The sequence below is a fragment of the Prunus dulcis genome, chromosome 6 (assembly GCF_902201215.1).
Source record: "Prunus dulcis chromosome 6, ALMONDv2, whole genome shotgun sequence".
NCBI lineage: Eukaryota > Viridiplantae > Streptophyta > Magnoliopsida > Rosales > Rosaceae > Prunus > Prunus dulcis.
The window spans coordinates 11,782,635-11,803,354 of NC_047655.1; the positions used below are offsets into that span (position 1 = coordinate 11,782,635).

Below are 20,720 nucleotides of genomic sequence, written 5' to 3' on the forward strand. Positions count from 1 at the left end.
CCTTTCATGATTGCGTTCGGAAGTATCCACAAATACCTTTAAGCCAATCCTTGGTGGATTTGATGGAAAGTAACATAAATGAAAGAAAAATAATAGCGAGAAGGACGACACCTTGAGACTAATTGAACCCTTGAATCCAAAACGAAGCCCCTCCTCACCCCGAGTTTCAAACATGAAGGCCCAAAAGACCTAGTGTCAGGCCCACCAACAATCTAAACCACTAGAGTCCCAAAATCTGGATCAAATCTCAGGACACAGCTCATAGCAGCGGATTTAGAAATTTTATCCTAAGAGGTCAATGTGTAAAACTTACCAAAAAATTGTAGACGATAAATATTCTGTAAAATAAAACGATATTGTTGATATCCAAAATTAGATTCAACTTTAAGGTGATCTCTTCTACCTCAAGGGTCATTCGGCAAGTGGGGATTGATGTGCAAGGCAAGAAAATCAATGGCGACTCAGTCCCGGTGTGGTACCAACCTAGGAGCGTATTTGATGCTTAAGTTAGGGAAGTGTGGAATCAGAAGGAATTCTAACAAAATAAGAGATATTTAGTGATATACCCATTTCTAGCACTAATATTATAAATAAACCCTATACAATTGAATTCCTATAAACAAACCCAAAAAAAACCCAAAAAATGATAGCTAGCATTATTGAATTTAATATTGATTATTAAATTACTTTGATGCCCTATTGAGTGCTTTGGGTATTTTTATGAGATTTTGGGTTTGGGCTTGTTTTAAGAAATTGATGGCAGTTTTGTAATTTATAAGAAGTTAAAAACTTTTTTGTTATATTGTAAATGGGCTTTGGGTGTGTTTCTAAAGTCCATTTTATATAGGGTATTTTTATAATTTGGGCCCCCATATTGGGTATAATAGTGAATCTCCCAATAAAATAAAGGTACGTACATATGAGAATTCAGTCTCGGATGGTAGTCGCCTAGTTAAGACTCCTTTGCATTTCTCCAATGTGGGTATCTTGACGCGGCACAAGGTGGCGACGCATATCCAAGGATAATATAGTTCTTTGCTTGTACTAAAATGCCTTTTTGTGGTACTATCAAATTTCTTGGCCTTTGGGCGAAGTTGATCATTGTCGTCCTTAAACCTCGATGAGTAAAGATTTGGTGATCCTTGTAGCTTACCTTTAGTGCCCGTAATGTCTTAGTGAGCTTGACCATTGTTGAATCATGCTCGATCAGCTATAATATCAACAAATACTACTTTTATTCATAATTTCTGATAAACACAACCTTACAAGTTACAATGGTCTACTACGAGTTTTTATATTCTTAAAATATTATAGTTTCATTATGAATACAAGGGAAAAAAATTTCTCCATATAAACAACTAAGCTATATATTAGTTAACCATTAATCTCATATTCTATCGCAAAGTGGACGTTTTACAATATTCATAGACAAAAATGTTCTTGACACTGAACCTAGCCCATCTAATTAATTAGCACATGTTGCATTTATCTTATTTAATTCAAAGTCTAGTTCAATGCATTTGTTAGGTTTATGTTTGATACATATATTGTGTCAAGTCTTGGTACCAGGCATGAATTCTTTTCTTATAGTTAGTGTTAATGCTAAGCATATATAATCAATTGTTGTTGGCATTATTGGTGTCAAATAGGCCTCTTTAAATAAATAAATAAAAAATCATATGTTCTTAAATTAAATTTATATATTTATGATCAATTCCATCAGCCTCCTTATAAGGGTTTAGTTGAGCCTAAACTCTAACAGTCCAATAAGGTAAACTAGCCCACCACATTTCAAAATCCTACGTCTGTCCCTACTTGGTACATATGAGGTTGTTTATGATAAACTACTTATGGAGGGTTGTTCCATGACAATACTATTTAATCACCTCCTCCATTATGGAACGGGACATTCTGTTTTGAGTGAATTTAATAGCCTTTGGTTTTTTAGAAGAAGGATTTCTTCTCGTTTTCCTAGCTTCTCTTTGGTGGTTTTCTTAGAGTGGCGAGTTGTTTGTCTCTGAGTGTTCACTTATGGTTTCTCTCTTACGGTGTGTTTACTAATCAAGAATTGGAATTCTCATCAAGAATTGAATTCCACCTATGGAGCCCACACAAAATTAGGAATTGAATTCCTAATTTTGAAGGACTTCAATTCTTGAGTGGGAGGTGGTATTCTAATTTCTGGAGAACTAACACATTATGAATTCATCTTTTTTACCCATTATATCCTCACATAATTTTAAAATTTTCAAATTTGCCATCTACTTTAACCCAACTGTGGGAGGGATTTTCGTCCCATGGGAATATTCATCTAAGATTTCGTCTTCCCCTTCATCGTCTCTTTCTCCCTGCAAAATAAATCGAAATGAGAGGACCACACCCGGGGGTATTGGCCAAAGGCCCTCCAATGCCTAAGTTAGTTCAATTGATTCGTAGAGAAACAATAGCTAAAAAGGGTACAGAGATGTATGTATGGTGTGAACTGGACGGCTGGAGTCGTGTGTGGTAGCCGAAGCCTTGTGTGTGAGAGAGAGAAAGAGTATGGCGGCTAGGGTTTGTGAAAGATAATTTTTGTTGAGTTTCATAAAGGAATTTAGACATACCTCAACCCTTGTGCGTAGCCATCTATTTATAGGGGCCTCAGAGGCTAGAGTTTCAGAGGAATAATTCCGTAGATTGAAAAGAATTATTCCTCTCCGATTTGGCGAGATTAGATTAATTAGGGATTTGATTTAAATCAAATCCCTAATTATAGTAGGAATCAAATCAATCTCAATTAAATCAGGTAACTCCCAATTAAATTGAGTAACTCTCGATTAAATTGAGTAACTCCCAATTATGTCAAATAATCCCCAAATGGAAGGAAATATTTGACCTAGGGTTTTGCTAGAATTTGGTTCCCACAAATGCCCCCCCAGCTTCTGCATGGCGCGTGGTGGCATGGAGGAGGTGTAAATTAACTGTTGGGCTGTCCAGCTGCAACTGGGCTTCCTTCTTGGATTTGGGCTCCTGCTTGGAGGAGGTTTCTGACTTGTGAATTTTCTGAACACCAGTTGGAATGGGCTTGAGACTTTTCTTGGAGTTGGGTTCCCAATAGGAATGGGCTTGCGATTTCTTCTTGACCTAAGATGCCCAACCTATGTAAATGTAGGGCTTCTCTTCACTCTTCTTCACATCGTAAACTTAACTTATCTACTTTCTAGCTTGAGAGAGATCTTGGAGAATTTATATTGCTTGTCAAAGAGAGGAGTCGCCGTGCATCCTAAGGTAAGTCGAGCACGGATATTTCTTTTTCTTCGTCTTTTCTTCTTTTTTGCGGCGAGGGCCAGCTAGGGGAAGCCCAGCTAGTTGTCGTCATGATAGGCGACGGTTGGCAGTGAGCGGCAGCTGTGGTGGAGCAGGTGCGCTCAAGTGGACCAGCGGCTGTCTATTATCGCAGGTCTAGGCTAGAGCATGATGGGCCTCATACGTTGCGGGCTACGTCAGCTGAGCGAGTATCGAGGGGAGGTTGATCGTTTGCCCCCTGCCCAGGATGTTGAGAGATAGAAGCAGAATATTCTAGACTTTAATGATCTGCTTGCAGAACAAGAGGAGTGTTCTGCCGAACCCCCTTCAAAGAGGAAGGTTAATGTCAAGTCTTCAAGAAATTGAGCTATAGCTTCATGAGCGAAGGATATATCTCCATTGAGGAAGAAACCAAGGCTCTCTTATGCTAAGAAGACATAAGTAAAAGTTGCTTCCCCTTCATCTGCTAGGGTTAAGCATCTCGCTGGTACAGATAGCAGGAAGGTTGGTGGTATACGTAGTGCTCGAGATGTTCTATTCAAGTCTCCTGCTGACAAACTTGAAGACCATAATCTGCTTCTTGAAATAGTCCATGCGCGGTCTAGTTCACCTGCTGAGAGGCAAAAAGATGCAGATGTTCTTATTCAAAGTTTGGGTTGCCTACATCAGTCGAAGAATGGAGATCAAACTGGGAGGTCTACTCACGATCCAAGTGCTGAATCACGGGCAGTCAAGCATGGAGTTGATTCAGCGATATTGACTCCTTTGGAGGTGAGGTTGGCAGAGCCTAAGAAGACGAGAGAGTCATCTGCGGGAGCGAAGGAATCTTATGTAATGCCAACGGCTAACCCTGAGGTAGGCAAGTTCAATTCTGTGGGAGATGCGGGCGTGTATAATCAACTCAAGATGAACTTTCTGTCAAGCTCGTCTACTTGTGCTGAGCTGGTTAATCACATCCGTCAGGCAGGCGATCTTGACACATTCTCGAGTTTTTCTTTAGAAAAACAAAGGGAAGCGACATTTCATCTACTTCAAAAAGGATTAGTTTTTGCTACTAAGACTATTCGGAACTCGTCTGTTATTGCCCCCTCTTCTGCTCAGCTCAGCGAGTTGGAGAAGAAGAATGTTGAACTGGCCAGGAAGCTCTCTGCCGAGCAGACCCTTTATGAGAAGAAGACATCTAATTTGAGGGCAATGATCTCTAAGCTGAAAAGCAACCTTGCTGAGAAGGATTCTAAGCTTAGCTCTTCTGCTGTTGACTTGGCTAGTTGAAAAGATGCCTTCTTCTGTCTCGAGCGCAAGAATGTTGATATCTCCCTCAGCTATGACAAGCTTCTGGCTAGACTTCGCGCTCACCATAAGTCTGCCGAGAAATCCAAGTTTGAAGCCACCATAGATGGGTACAAGTTGGGTTACGTGCAATACACAAATGGGACTGCTCTCTTCTATGCAATTGAAGATGGTGACATCAAGGAGCTCTGCTCGAACTTGTTCCTTGTGCAAAGTGAGTAGGTTAATGTTGTGAACATGGAATGGACTGAAGAACAGGAGGCCGAAGAGACGGTAGCTAAAAAGGATGGAGCAGAGGTGGACATGGCCGATGAGATGGTGGCAGATGTCGCGGAGCAGGCAGATGGAGCTACTGAAAGAGTGACTGATCAGGCGGATGCTGAAGAGGCTGAAGATTAGGGGTTTCTTACTGGCGTCTCAGAGTAGATGAAGACTTCTTTATTTCTTTTAAGCTTTGGTAGTCTGCTTTCTTGTTTAAAATAATTGGTCATGTTTGATCATCTTCTTTTGTTGAACTTGACCAGTTTGTCAGCTTGCTGTGAAAATTTAGTTATTTTTCAACTCCAATTTGCATATCGACTTGTGAACTGCTTGAGTAACCAGCCAATATCTTGATTGTGTGTCTCTCTTAGGAAATTTATAAGTGTTAGGGTCCCCCTTAAGGGACTTCAGGCATGTTCCGCACATCCCGTAGGATGTTTTCCCTTAGGAAGCTTGATAAGTGCCAAGGTCCCCCATGAGAGACTCCGGGCATGTTTTGTATATCTCGTAGGATATTTTTCTCAGGTTGAGGCATGTTTGTCTTATGCCCGGAGACATGTCGATGAGAGTGACCCGTTTGACCTACGTCCAGAGACCCATCAATGAATATGGCATTTGGCCTACGTCCGGAGACGTATCAATGAGAGTGGCCCGTTTGGCCTACATCCGGAGACGTGTCAATGAGTGTGGCCTGTTTAGCCTACGTCCGGAGACTTGTCGATGAGTGTATGTGTTGATGTGAGTGGCCCATTTGGCCTACGTCCAGAGACGTGTCGATGTGAGTGGCCCGTTTGGCCTACGTCCGAAGACGTGTCGATGAGAATGGCCCATTTGGCCTACGTTCAAAGACGTGTCGATGAGAGTGGCCCGTTTGGCCTACGTCTAAGGACTTGTCGATGAGGGTGGACCGTTTAGCCTACGTCCGGAGACGTGTTAATTGGTGTGGCCCTTTTGGCCTATGTCCGAAGACGTGTCAATGAAAGTAGCCCATTTGGCCTACGTCGAGATGTGTCAATGAGAATGGCCCGTTTGGCCTACGTCTAGAGACGTGTCGATCAGAATGGCCCGATTGCATTTGTGAACACTCTATTGGAAAGAAAAGGTTGAGCTTGTATTGATGCCTATGTGACTACATTGCTTTACTGGACAAAAGAGATGAGTTGCAAGGGTAACATAAAAAATAACTTGTCTTCAATGGAGGTGAGGGAGGCTGGCCCGCCTGCTTGGAGCCAAGCTAATAGGCAAGGAGCTTCGTGGATAGTACCTCCGGAGGTGATGGGCATTCCATTGTCTTGGAACTTCTTTCCCTTAAAAGATGATTCCAAGATCGTCTTCCATGACTAGGTAGCTGGTGACGGCTTGGGAGACAAAAGTCGCTTGCATGATCGTTCTCTTCTGATCCCCGGTGGTCAACTCGGGCTCTTAGAGTCAGCTAGGATCTTGCTGATCCGTATGACTTTTTTCGTGGAGGTTCTTTGGCAGCTGCGTCACGATCCTTGGTTTGCTGGATAGCCCCCTTGTGATAAATTTCATGCAATGGTCGTCTCCGACTAGTTTTTCGATGTGCTTTTTCCAGGCGACGCAGTTATTTGTGTAATGACCGTGCCCTTCATGGGATTCGCAGTATATACTAGTATCCTTCTTAGCTGGGTTTCCCTTCAAATGCGACTGTTTCTTCAACCAAGGCATGTTCTTTACTTGGGCCAGGATCTGGTGTATCGGGATAGTGAACTTGGTATAGCTCTCGGCTGCTGGGGCACCTCCTTGAGGCTGTAATCCGCACTTGCCTCTTTCTTTGTTGTTTATCCTGCCATTCCTTTAGCTTGCCTGCTCAACCGGTTGATCGGCTTGCTTGACAGCCTTCTTTGCGGCGATCCTGTCATCGTCCCAAAGTGCCTAGAGTTCTGTTGTCGTGAAGACTTCTACTAGTGTTTGGCATGGAGAGATGGTCAGCTCATGATACAACTCACACTCAGTTGGCAAGCCCCTCTTGAAGGCCGATGACGCGATTCGATCGTCACATCTAATGATGTTTGCCCTTTCTGCTTTGAACCTCTTGATGTAATCTCAGAGGGATTCATCATACTTCTTGTGCAGGTTGAATAGGTGGTCAGGTTTTTTCTTGATCGTCCAGTAATAAGTATATTCTTTGGTGAAGACGTAAGCTAGCTCCTTGAAACTGCTAATAGACCCTGATGGCAGGGTGTGGAACCAGTCTTGGGATGCTCCTATCAAGGTCATTGCAAACACCTTGCACATCAGCGCATCGTTAGCCTTGTAGAGGATCATGACACTTTTGAAGTGCTTTAGGTTGCTCTCGGGATCGGAATCCCCTTTGAAATGCGTGAATAATGGCGTTGAGAATCTCTTTAAAGGACCAGCCTGCTTGATTTCGGCAGTGAAAGGTGTAGAGTTTGCTTGGTCCACCTCCTTGTGTAGAGCATCTTCGAAATTTTTGCCAATCTCTAAGTTACGAAGTCGGTCATTTACGAGCTTCTTGACGTCCTCCGCGCGCATTGCTTGCTAATCACGTTGGAGACCCTCATGATTCAGGCGGGGATAGTTGACTTCATCGTCGACTTGAAGAGGTTGACCTTCTTGGTTGCCCTGCCCATGAGGCAGATTGGTGGATTGAGCTTGCGAAGATTCTTCCACAAGTTGTCGTCGCGAGTTGGTTCTCGAGCGGGTTGGTGAGCGTCAGTCTTTGGATTCGTCACCAATCGTTCATGGACTCGTGCCTCCTGTGAGCCTAATCTTGAATGAATTGTCGACCAGCTCTGAGTATGGCTTGTAGATGTTTAGGTCTCATCAGCACTATCTCGTTCTCTCCCCTGCCAGTTTGTCTCTGATTGACTAGTCTGGGATCCCTCAAAATGCTCGCCGATATGCTCGCGGATCCTTCTCTCCTCGTCATGAGCTCCAAAGTCAGGGCCTTGATTCAAGTTGATCTACTAGAGTAGTTGGCCAATTAGATTGTTTTGGTCGTCGACCCTCTAACCCTCTGCGCGAGTTGATCAACTCGTGAATTAAAGCCTACTTGATTGCATAGGTCGGGTAAAGAAGTGTGGATCGAGCCCAATGGTGTATGGGATAGGGCTCCATTAGATGCGCACACGGGTGCATACGTCAAGTGTGGTTGCAAAGGAGGGAGAGAATGGATCTGCCCCAAGACTGGGACTGCGTCAGAGTAGCAGTAGGGCTGTGCAGCAAATCTGTCCGTTGAGTGGTGCGGCTGCTGATGTGTTCCGACGGCCGGATGATGCGACAGAGCAGCTCTGGCAGGATGACCCGGCATAGCAGCTCCGATAGGATGACGCGGTAAAGCAGCTCCGCGAGCCTACGCGTGTGGCTGCAAGGCTGTGGAGGTCACGGGGCCATCTAGCAGTTCTGCAATTCCAACAGCTGTCTGTAGCGGTTGTTCTGCAATTCCAGCAGCTGCCTGCAATGGCTGTTGTGCAATTCCAGCAGCTGCAGACAGCTGCTGTTCTGCAACTCCAACAGTTGGAGGTGCCTGCACAGCGTTAGAAGGTAGCTGCAAGGTGTTAGCAGCCATGGTTCTGTGGGGTTGCGGCTAGGTTTCTGCCTTTTCGGAGTGTGCTATCATGGTGGTTTTGCTCTTAGGGTGTTTGCTTCCAACCATGGTTGTTTGGAAGGCTTCAGTGGATTGGAAAATGGATTTGGAGCACGGGAGCGATTTTCGTCCCACAAGAATATTTGTCTAAAATTCCGTCTTCCCCTTCGTCGTCTCTTTCTCCCTACAAAATAAATCGGAATGAGAGGACCACACCCAAGGGGTGTTGGCCAAAGGCCGTCCAATGCCTAAGTTAGTTCAATTGATTCGTAGAGAAACAATAGCTAAAAAGGGTACATAAATATATGTATGGTGTGAACCGGGCTGCCAGACCCATGTGTGGTGGCCTAAGGCTTGTGTGAGAGAGAGAGAGAGAGAGAGAGAGTATGGCGGCTAAGCTTTGTGAAAGATAATTTTAACAGAGTTTCAAAGAGGAATTTAGACATACCTCAACCATTGTGCGTAGCCATCTATTTATAAGGGCCTCGATGGAAAAGAATTATTCCTCCCCGATTTGGTGAGATTGGATTAATTAGAGATTTGATTAAATCAAATCCCTAATTATGGTATGAATCAAATCAATCCCAATTAAATCAGGTAACTCCCAATTAGGTCAAATTATCCCCAAATGGAAGGAAATATTTGACCTAGGGTTTTGCTAGAATATGGTTCCCACACCAACAACGAGGACATTTTAATAATTAATACCACTCCTACCCGAATTCCATATGGTTTAGTAAACAACTTCAACAGGAATCCGGAATCTAACTCCCCTCAATCCGTATGATTTAGTAAACAACTTCAATAGGAATCTGGAATCTAATTCTCCTCAATTCAACTTCTCTTAATCCAATTACAAATTAGTAAATATGTCATTATTCTCCATTCTTTTAGTGTGAGTTGTCTTCATTAAAGCAATTGCAACCAATAAAACTAAAGTCAATATAATAAACAAATACAAAGTTATTCTATGCATCCCTTTGTCAACCATTTTTATTTTCTTTTTTTGCAAGACTACTAATCCCTTGCAATTGAGAAAAACAAATACTCAAACGCATATGACGAATATAAAACTCAAGTTAATCTTCATATTCTAATAAGTCCCAATCTGAAAAATCTTGAGGATAAAATTGAGCAAAATGAATTAGCTTTTGTTTGTCAAAACTACGAATGAATCATGTTGACACAAACATGCCAAACAAAACAACTCAGTATTTACCTCATTGAAGTTATCATTTAATTCTATGAAGTACTCATAAACGACATAAACAAATAGCTCCACACAATAATAATGACGGTTTGTATTTATTGGAGCATTACATTGTGACCTCCCTCAAGCTACGTACGTCTCCTCCACTAACCTATTTGCTTCACCCACACGATCATTGTGGCCTCCATGAAGGAGTATTTTTGCATCGTATTTTCGTTTCAGCTCCATACTATCACCAAATTAAGGAAAAACAAGAAAAAGGCTTTTATTTGCAGCCGACCTATTTTGCCCTTTGTTTCTTTTGTAAGGGGGAAAAAAAAAATCTTACAATCACTGGCATTTGCAAGTCAGAGACGCTAGAAATGCCAATTTCAACTTTTTTTCTTTGGTCAACTAAGGCTAACCATCTGATCTGGGTGGTCATCATAATGTCACTTCAACTGAAGCTGGCCATTGTTGGCCCCAAGGTCAGCGGGCCTCTACCGAGACCAGCCATGATATAGTTATGGTCATGACCACCTCATTAAAAACTAATTTGAAAAATTAAAATTTTGATATATATCATGTCACTTTCAAGTTTAATGTCATGCCATTCAATTAAGCAGAAACTAAAGCAGGAGAATCCAAAGGAAAACATTTATCAATTACCATGCATTCTCAGGCATGAAACATAACTGATCAATAAACCTTACAAATTCAAATAAAGAAAAAGGCAGTCTTGTTTAACTAACACTTGGGAACCCTTACTCCCATATATCCCACAACCTCTATACATTTGCAAAAATCTACAGCCCATAAATCATACCCAATCAGTAGCCTCTACATAAACTGCCAAAGTGCCCTCCATGGCTAAAATCTTTTAGTAGGGCCAATAATTCAAACATTCGGATTCTTAGCTAGGTAAAAGTAAACACACCATTAGAATGATTTTGCAGAGTTCCTCACTAATACAACAAATCTCACCCAGCTAAAAGTGAGAAAGGTCAGGATCACTGTTTGTGGTAGATAAACTTGGTCAAAGTGAGAACCTCCAGAGAGAACTTAGTCTAGAATGCATGTTTGTCATGGCAAGCAAACACTAGGCTTGCTCTGAACATGTCCAGACCAACAAACTACAGCTAGTGGCTCATCACAATCTACTGCTCCTACGAACTCGGGTATAGGTTAACATTTCCAGACCAACAAACTGTTTAGCTAGTGGTTCATTGTAAACTACTAGGCCTACCAGTTGCAGTGATAGGGGATGCTAGAGGAAAAGAGTGTTGGACCATCATACTGTTCTTCATGGCATTTACTGATGACGCATTGCCTTTTACAGTTTGCTCCAAAAGTTGAACAAGCGACATAAATATTTCCATCCTCGTTACATCCCTATTTGCCTGCAGATAAAACTTGGAAGTAAATGACCAATATATAGAAGCTAGTGTTCCATGTCTTTTGAACAAGCAAATGATTTCAACGTGATAAAAATGAGTAGTGACAACAAAGCATATGCAAAAACACTTAATAGAGATCAAAGCTCGCGTTAAGGAATCCAGTAAGAGAATGACACGTCAACTTTCATTCCAATCAAGAAAATATTGGTAATAAAATTCAGGACAGCGAAGGCCTACAACAAACATACATACTCTCATCTCTCTACATTTTTATGAGAAAATGTGGACGCTTAAGATTACCGTGGCGTCTTTGTTGCTGATACTATGATACAAAGAGTTCCTCAAGTTTATATGTTTATTCTAATTTTCATTTTTAACCTAAATTAAAAGAATCCAACAGGCTACTATATCCTTGACTCATGGTTCAAGTTAAAAGTATTTCCATTAGTTTTCATATAATGCGACCTTCACACTTTTTAACACTTGCTTGGGAGATTGAAATGAAGCTGATGTTAAAAATCCTTTAGATTCCAGATAGCAGGACTCCAGTATGAGAAATACAGATACAGCTGTTTGTGACCACAGGCTTAAATGGTTTAAAGAGGGGGATGTGGGTAGTAGATTGAATGAGAATTTAAGGACTTCATGGTAGTAGGAGATTCACCGATTTGCAGGTGCAGAATTTTTGTGTAGTTGTATTTTTGATGATGTTTGAAGCAGAATATTTTCTGAGTATTCAATACTCTATTTGATTCCATAATAACTATTAAGAAGAGGAATTTTAGGGCCTTAAACTAGGTTAGGGGTTACACCAAAGTTCAGGGAGAGGAAAAAAAGGACAGAATTTTCACGATAAATTAAGAACAATAATTACTGACAATCTCACTAACAAAGTTCCAAAACATTATTGCTAGACTGAACAAGCAAAGCATGTCGCCAACGAAATAATAAAACAGAAAGGGAAAAAACAGAAAGGATAATTCCAAATACAAACGGCTTTTGAATATTACCTCTACTGCAAAGCGTGCCCATATCTTATCATTCCGTGCTTCCATCATCCCCTTCAAGATGGTCAAACCCAAACCTCTGATCAAATCAGCAATTTCTAAAAAGAAACCCTGTTCTTCACAAAGCATCTGGCAATAGAGATAATAAAACAGAAAAACATTGATTACACACTTCACTTACAGCCAAAGCACCAATTTCAGAAATTCAATAGAATGTTAATCACTACCTCCACAAGCATCTGACGAGGTGGATTCAGATCCTCAACAATGATAGGGCAAACCATTGATTGTGACCCAACCTCAAAAGCCCATGTTGCCCCCCCATCAAAGTTGTCGTTTAGAACCAGTCCACCTTCTTTGCCAATAATCTGCATAGCAAAGAAATTTAATACACCATCTACAAAGGTTTTCTTTCTTATTTGTTATATCTGAAAGCAAACAAAGGTGTACCATCAAACCATGATAGCAATAAACGACTTTTACTACTATATTTTATAATTTCTACAGCCGCCCTAATTTATGGCATCAAATATATAATATACACATTATCCCACTTAGAAAAATTGTGAAGCATAATATTCCTTGTTTTTAAATATCTCATATCCTGACTCCCAACTTTCTCATCCATGAGAAATTTTCTGTTTAACAGCAAACACAGGGGAGATAGTAGACAGTCTTTTGTACCTTAGATTTTCCTGTTTGTTTTAGCTTGTCAGCATGCTTTGTGACACTTTGCAAGAAAAGCATATGCTTGATAGTGCGTTCAAGCAGTGCGTCTATGCTACACTGTAAAAACAATATAATGGAATCAAAGGAATGGCATCAGCATCTGGCATCTGATTATTGTAAAATTCCAAAGAACAGACAGGAAGCAAAGAAAAATATATTACTTTTGCTCCATTTGGCACAATATCCCGCAACTCTTTGACCCGATCTTGGATCATCTGACGATCTTTTGGCCTTGGCCTAGGGTTCTCTCCAGGTTTAAGCCTTTTACGATTTGATTTTCCCATTACATCAGGCCTCTTAGAATATGCAGTTGAAACACTACTCTCATGCTTTGCAGTATTACCCTGTTCAGCCCAAGAACTTATACGAGATCCATATATGGAGGTAGTCTGGGAACAGTTCCCCACATCATCCCTGCTACACCCAGATAGGAAAGAACTGGGTTCTTCTATCCCTGCTTTTCCAATAGCCTTAGGAAGGCCCAATGTCTCCCCATGCACATGATTAGGCATACTAACCCGTCCACAAGTGGGAGAACTGTTAGGCATGGAAGAGCTACTGATTTTTGTCAATGTTGTTCTACATGACACGTTATCATCAGAGATCTGCTTGACAGCAGACTGAGCCCTAGAGACCACAGCATCTAAAAGATGGTCAGCCCCTCCCCCAGAGAAAATGCTACTGTTTGATATTCCTTGACCTGCTGAATAATAATCAGAACCCAACTCCTGCACATTTGTAAATGTCGAAGTATTCTCACCCAGGTCTTTTGTATTTGAACCTATCTCATCAGCAAGAAATTTGTTCCAATTGCCATTAAACAGCTTATTTTTAAAATCCATACCCAAAACGTCAAACAAATCAGCTCCTGATGAAATTTGAGTACAAGCATCATGTGTAGCATTTGCAGATCCTGGACTACAAATTTTATAATCAACATCATCATGAATAATATCAGGGATGTTCTCGCTCAAAGACATGTGTTCATCTGGATGAATCAATGGGATGCTAAAGGCTTTAAACAATTCATGATCCATCCGTTGCTCCCTCAGGGCCAATTCATTCTGAGTAAACTTCACATTGGTAGAAAACTGTCTCTGGTCAGAGCCCCTTGAAAGCATGTTCTGAGAAGCTGATTGACCTGCCACACTGGATGAAGAAACCCCTTCTGTTTGGAAATCATCAGCCTTCTGAAATTTACCACCGGACAGATGTCCACCACAGAGGTTGATGTCAGCTGCCCTGTGTGAGTCTGAAGGAGAACAAGGAACTAAAATTTGCTTTGAATGACTACTTGATCCACCATGTGCTTGACTTCCTCCAACCACTGAAGCAGTTATCGAACCTTTGCTCTGATCAAGGATTAAACTTCCATTTGTTCTCAATTGAGGCATGATACCATTCGACGCACTAAAGTTGTTATCGAGATCATACCTAATGCTACCACCGGATAAGATCTGATGTTGCATCAACTTTAAACTGCACTGATTTGCACCTGACTGACCCAAACTAGATGGGTATTTGAGTCCCCTGCTTGAATTATATGAGGGAGTCAGCTGGTTCAACCACACATCAGAATTTGTGGCAATTACTTCAGCTCCCCCAACTCCATCCTTTCGTTGGCCGTCAAAAGAAAAGTTTGGTTTCATCAATGGAGAAACCGTTGGTTGTTGAGGGTCATCATGAATTTTAGGTAGATTTTGGGTAAGGTTAGGGGTTTGGAATGTTGAATCAGTAGTTTGAGACTTATTGTGAACATCTTTAAGAAGAGAGTGAGATGGTTGGCCAACAAGGCCTGAGGCCCGAGATGAGTTGCTTTGATGTGTATAGTTATCAGTCATCTGAGCAGAACCTGCTACCTTATAATTTCCAGCTGGATGCATAGGTGTCAGTATACCAGCAGTATAGGGTACTCCAGATTTCTCAACCAAATCTTTTGTTGCATAGTTTTCTGATAATAGAGCACCAGGAATGCATCCTAGTTGCAGGATTAAACTCTTCACATCATTGATGAATCCTATATTCTCCATCATCTGAAGCAGAATGGATACATTAATCAGGTTGGAAGCAACTGACAGAAATCAAAAATTGATTTGGCTAGCTAAAAAAAACCAACAGCTTGCGCCAGAATGGTCAAACTTGAAGAAAACAAAGGTACTAATAGTAATACAGGTAAAATAAAATAAAATACTCATTGCTGGGGAATTTTTGTCTTAAAATCACATCCATTGTTGCCTTTTTTTTTAATAACATACATCCGTTGTTGCTTGCAACAGTGGCTTGCCCAGTCAAATACATAATTCATTTGTCCTGAAGCCCATAACTATCTTTTGATATACAAAATAACCACTTCTCAATAGGTTAAACTACAGTGCCCAGAGGTCTTGCCTTACAAATATTGCTAAATCCAGAGCTACACAGGTGAAAATTTTACCAGGATGGACAACCATAGATTTTCCCCATGGTTGGACAAACCTGGTTGTTTAGCTAGAAAGAAGATGAACTCTGGGACAGAGTGAGGTTCTTGGCAGCTTTATGGGCATGGGTTTGGGATGATTTAGGGATTATTCTCATTCTTCTATAATGTTAGTTTTGTTAGCTGTTGTGATGTGAGACTAGATTTTTCGAATTTAGAGCTTTCCTTGCTTACCTTTGCTTCTAGTGGTCTGTCTTTTATTGTATTTTCTCTTCTCTCTTCAGATTGTGGATTCCTTATCCACTCTTTGTATAGCTTTTCTACTTTAATAAATTGCTGTTTCTCTTATTTTTAAAAAAAATTAAAAATAAAAATAGAAAGCAAATGATAGTGTCAGGAGAATAAGATGCAAAGTACTGGAACAAAATATTTTTTGGGAGATTTAAGGGAACAATATACATATCTAACGGTGCCACTTACATTCTGTCATCTAAATTCATTAAACCCACATGCACAACAAAGAAAACTAAATGCATATTACTGTGTAAATATACATTCTGCCATCTAAACTCATTAAACCAATATATACTATAAAGGACTTACAGCCAGGGAAGAACCAAGTTGAACAACACCATGAGGAAGAACAGGAATAACTGCAACTGTCTGCAGCCCAAATAAAACACAAGTACTGTTATGAAACATAAAAATATAGAATATGCAAAACAGTGGACTATATTAAAACTGACATACCTGCATGCCAGCAGAAAATTGGTGGTGCATCTCATTTAGGACCTGAAACAGCCACAAAATCAAGTCATATAAAGTACAAATGCCAAACCCCAAAACTTGAATATAAGTCACATTTAGTAAATCCACATTTCTGAGAATTTCCATGTGCAAATGCCAAACCCTGATTTCTCGAAGTTTTAGCCTCTCACAGACACCATTAATGAAAACTATTTCTTTGTTTTTTGGGGGACACATTAATGAAACTATTAAGAGGGCTCTACATCGTTAACTTCCATTTAAAATTTAGTTTCACACATTGAAGCATAAAGACCAGCTACTCCGTGAAAAAGAGAAAAACCAACATTCACATGTTTTTAATTATGAAGAATAGAGCCACCCAAGAACAGATCACCTTGATTCTGTATAATCTGTGTGCTTACTAATTAGGATCCTGACTTTCTCAGAAGGATTTCATTGAACTTTTCAAGTTTTCAAGGAAAAAACTGTATTAAAAGGCATGGGTAGAAATTCTGTTTTTTGTTCAACAACGATCGTGAAAATTCAAAGATTGATATGCAGTTCCTGATAAAGTACTTCTATTTTTTAAATAAACATCAAACACACATTTATTTTTTTAAGGAATTAATATCAAGTGTTCGATCTTCATTAAACAGTTGGTGAGCAAAAAAAATGTAAGGACTGTATATATACGAACACACACACACATGTATAAACTTCTTATGAAATATGCATTCATGTATATACATGGAAATAAAGTGTTAGATGAGATCCTGCCAAACATGTGTGTATAGTTGAAATGTATTGTACCATTTTCATCAGCAATAAATAAGAAAATTCATATCAAAATGCGGTATTCGAAATACTAATATATACCTCCGGTGGATGGGCATCTTTAGTGTAATTGCTTGATAGAATCCATTGATGGTTTCCTGTAAATGCAGCTCGTCCCACTATTCTGAAAGGGTCCAAACAACAGTTTTTAAAAATGGCTGCTAATAACAAAAGAACTTTAAAAATGAGATACATGCCAAGCAGCAAACATAGTTAACAGAAAGGTCATACCCTTCGCCCACTATATTAAACGGTTTATCCATCATCATTCTATTAATAAGTGAAGACACTCTTTCCTCTGGTTGAATACCATTAGAAGAGGAACACACTTCAGAAGAAACCCAGCACCCTTCCCACTCTCCAAATGGTAATTCGGCTCTTTCAGTTCCAGCAATGCGTTTTGGTAGAGAACATATTGATGGTTCATAATGACATTCCCAAATTAATAGTCTGCCACCAAAGTAGAAGTATTTTCTTTAAACTCAAATTACAAAAGCCTCATCACTGAACAGATGGAAGTCCCAAGAACAGACATCAAAACCATCAAAATATGGCACGGGACATGAGCACATCATAGATTTGAACATTAACAACAAATAATGACATAAAAAGTACAAAAAATAAATAAAAAGACTTGAAGGCTAAGTAGTTCAATTTAATTGAAAGTAGTTTTAATATGTTCATAAATTATTTAAGTTTCAAACTTATCTATTTAAAATGCATTTCTCAGAAGTGAAACAGTGAAGAAAAGATAGTAACTGGTCAGCAGAGAAAACTCTCCTTTTTATTTGGGTCAAAGCAAATTAACCTGTCATTGCTGGTGAACAAAATAATAATTAAAATAGCTTTTTGTTACTTGAAAATATATATATATATAGAAGAGGGTATAAAACCAATAAGGAAGACAGATACTGATGGAATACTCATAGGCAGTAAATGAGTCCAATAAAGAGCGGGTTTGGCAAACTAAATGCAAACCCACTTTTCACTTAGATTCTTAAAGACAAAACAGAACAAACCAAAAACCAAAACATAAACTTCCAAAAACAGAAATAAAGAGACACAAGATTGCGAATCAAATACAAGAGAGAACACACTAAACAATGAGACTATAACATCTCCATCGTATATCTTAGAATATATCCCAAACCCTAGACCTTCCAACCAAACGGAAAGAGACAACATATAACTGATAACAGATCCACACTGTTTGGCCACTGAGAAAATGCAGGAAAACAAAAGAAGAAGAAAAAAATTTGAAATAACATCTAAAATCTCTAAAACCTCAACCTGAAAAGTGAAAATTATCCGAACTTTTCTCCACTTTCTCAAAGCAACCAAACAGACACATAGGGAGCAGAATTATTAGCCAAACAAAGACAAATTTTTCAAAAAGAAAAGGAGGACAAATAAAATAGGAAAACCGAATATTTTTACAGCATTGTTTGTGTTTCGTCCAATTTGTGGGGAACTTACTTAGGGTTTTGGCAGCCGATCTTCCAGAACACAGCATAAGCCCACTGATTGGAACCGCAGAGTGTCTTGAGCGCTTGTTTAAGCAAAAGCCCCATAGTTTCGGCTTCTTCGGAGCTCAAAAGTCAAAAAATCAAAGCAGTAATCGGACGAAAACCACAAATTTACAGCCAATAGAAACAGACAGCGAGGAAGCACATCAAGATATCAGTGCCGGAGACCGTACATTTCCAGCGCCTAACTTCCACGGCATGATCCTCTTCCCGCCTGCTTCGTCCTCAATCCACCAGTCCTCTTCCTCTCCGGATCCAAGTTCCACGAGTTCAATCGCAATCTCCGGCCGGCCATGGATACAATACAGAGCGAGAGTGAGAGAGGGAGAGAGAGGGAAACTGAACGAAGCTGAACGGTTTCCGAAGAATCTGAACCCTACACTATTCCACAAGCTTCGAGCCTGTAGAAAGCCTCCATTGTTCTTCTTGGTCTTCGTTTTGAGCTGAAAATGGTGAAATTTGAAGAGTTGCAGAGCAAACAAAAGAAGACGCGAGAGAGAGAGAGAGAGAGAGAGAGAGAGAGAGAGAGAGAGAGCGATGCGTGTGTCGTGGAGACTGTCCAATACGGTATCGTTTGCTGTGGTGGAGAGCGATAGAGAGGTCTGTGAGGTAAGGTGAGGTCGTGTTCAGGTTTTGCTTCAGCTGCTGCTGCTCCTGCTGCTGCTACTGCTCTGTTTGTTGCTGCGAAATTCTCTGCGTAATGTTTTGGAGTGCGCTAAAGTGCGCCACAATAAAGAGGCCGAGAGAGGTTGGGGCTGGGTCACAGCGCTGTGACGTTAGCTTTCCCTGCATTTCTATTTTTTCTTTTTTTCTTTTTTTTTTTGGGTTTGTCGTGTTTGAGTCAGATTGGGATGTAATTGTTGTTGGGTCTGAACAAATAAGGTTAGTGCGGGTTGCTGTCGTGATTACGTCATATTTGACACTGCCCTTGCTTTTTGGGTGAAATTACAGGAGTGGCAGATGGGGAGTATGGCTTTGGATTTGAGTGGAAGAACACGTGGAGGGCTGCGATTGTTTTGGTGGTGTGTGTTTTTTTTCGCTGAAGTGAGAAAATAAAAAAGGAAGAAATATCCATATCTTTCTCTTTTTTTTTTTTTTTTTTTTTGTGTTGCGAGAATATTCATAAAATCATGATTAATGATTAAAGCGGAGAAAAGGGCCATGATGGAGGAGATTTGACTCTTCTCCACTTTTTTGCTTTCTTTTTCATATTTTGACTTTTAATCTTGTTGCATTAACACCAAATTTAATTGCAAAATCGACTCATAAATTAAGGATAATGCAATTGAAAATGAAGATGTGGCCAATTGAAAATTAAAAATTAAAAAAAATTACTTGTCCAAATAATGAAAGTTATATCAATAAAAAATAATAATAATAACTTGAAAAGTAACACCCGACCACCCCCTATTCAAGATTTTAAACTTTTTTTTAATTATTTGAATAGGTGTCCATTTGCAATTGAGCCACTTTTTATTTCAGGAGGTGGTCCTCCTCTTCTTTTATGGCTTTACGCTTCCATCCTATGGCCTAGGTTCGATCCTTCTTTCTTCCAACATCACTTGAGTTAGTAGCTATTTCTATTTCTTTTCTATGTTGAACATTAAGAAACAACAGCGACCCAAATCTTTGGTGTGCTCACAAGTGGTCTTGGATTCAAACCCTCATAGTACCTGTGTGTGAATTTCCTCCTTCCCCTCCTGACTTTAACAAAAAATAAAAAATAAAACCCACAGCCTAGGAAATATGGTTAAACTCAATGGAACAGTACTGAAGCCTTGAGAGTTCCATACTTGATTAATTGAACACAATGATTTCAATCTCATCATCATGTGAAACATTTGTGCTGGTCATCATGTATGACTTTCGTTCTACCAAAATCACAGTTGCATTGGCATCCACTTTAGTCATGGCACAAAGGGTTGATCTTGTCTCTACAACATTATTAGGATTCACTAAGAAGTTTTGTCGTCATGATCTTTCAAGACATAAAAATAAGTCATTGGTTGACACTAAAAGATCGTCTTGAGCACTTATTTTATAAAAGTTATGAGATGCTTTAAGTATATCGCCAGAAACAATTTCTTAAAGGATATAGAAGGAATTAAAAAGGCACAATGTGTACTTTTGTTCATTGATCTTCAGAATTGTTGCCACATACACAAATCTTGAAGGAGTTAAAATTTAATTAAGACTCCTGAAGAATCCATAAAACTATTCTTAAAACAAACAAGGACTTGTTAGAATGACATGCTCAAAACATACCAATGCATGTAATATGCCAATAGATCTTTATTGTAAACTTAACTTCTGCTATTTGCATTTTCGTAGACCTAGTGAACAAATTAATGAGAATAAGCTTTATTTTCATTCTGATTCTTAATAGTTAGTAAATAAATTAATGAAAATGTCTTACTCCGATTCATGCTCACTCCAATTCCTAGTTAATAAACATACAACCCTTTATG

General features: G+C 39.8%; 1 protein-coding gene across 2 annotated transcripts; it reads right to left on the minus strand.

The window, feature by feature from the left end:
* Positions 1-10,237: 10,237 nt before the first annotated feature.
* On the minus strand, positions 10,238-18,966 carry LOC117630770 (transcription factor LHW). Of its 2 annotated transcripts, XM_034363540.1 has the most exons (10): positions 18,203-18,966; positions 16,958-17,176; positions 16,769-16,850; positions 15,896-15,937; positions 15,749-15,808; positions 12,891-14,762; positions 12,685-12,786; positions 12,228-12,368; positions 12,004-12,129; positions 10,296-10,996 (listed from the first exon to the last, which is right to left on the minus strand). In XM_034363540.1, exons 1-10 carry the CDS (start codon positions 18,295-18,297, stop codon positions 10,820-10,822), a joined length of 2,916 nt encoding a protein of 971 aa, XP_034219431.1. In that variant the 5' UTR covers positions 18,298-18,966; the 3' UTR covers positions 10,296-10,819. The 2 variants fall into 2 exon arrangements, with proteins under 2 accessions (XP_034219432.1, XP_034219431.1); XM_034363541.1 differs by lacking the exon at positions 16,958-17,176 and having other exon boundaries at positions 10,238-10,996; positions 18,203-18,965.
* Positions 18,967-20,720: the final 1,754 nt, after the last annotated feature.

Excerpts from the sequence above, each read along its gene's own strand:
- LOC117630770 (XM_034363540.1), bottom strand. The coding sequence starts at position 18,297 with ATGGGGCTTTTGCTTAAACAAGCGCTCAAGACACTCTGCGGTTCCAAT. Across the intron at positions 15,938-16,768 it reads AAGATGCCCATCCACCGGAG|GTCCTAAATGAGATGCACCA; the intron begins GTATATATTAGT and ends TGGCTGTTTCAG. Across the intron at positions 14,763-15,748 it reads AACTTGGTTCTTCCCTGGCT|ATGATGGAGAATATAGGATT; the intron begins GTAAGTCCTTTA and ends ATTCTGCTTCAG.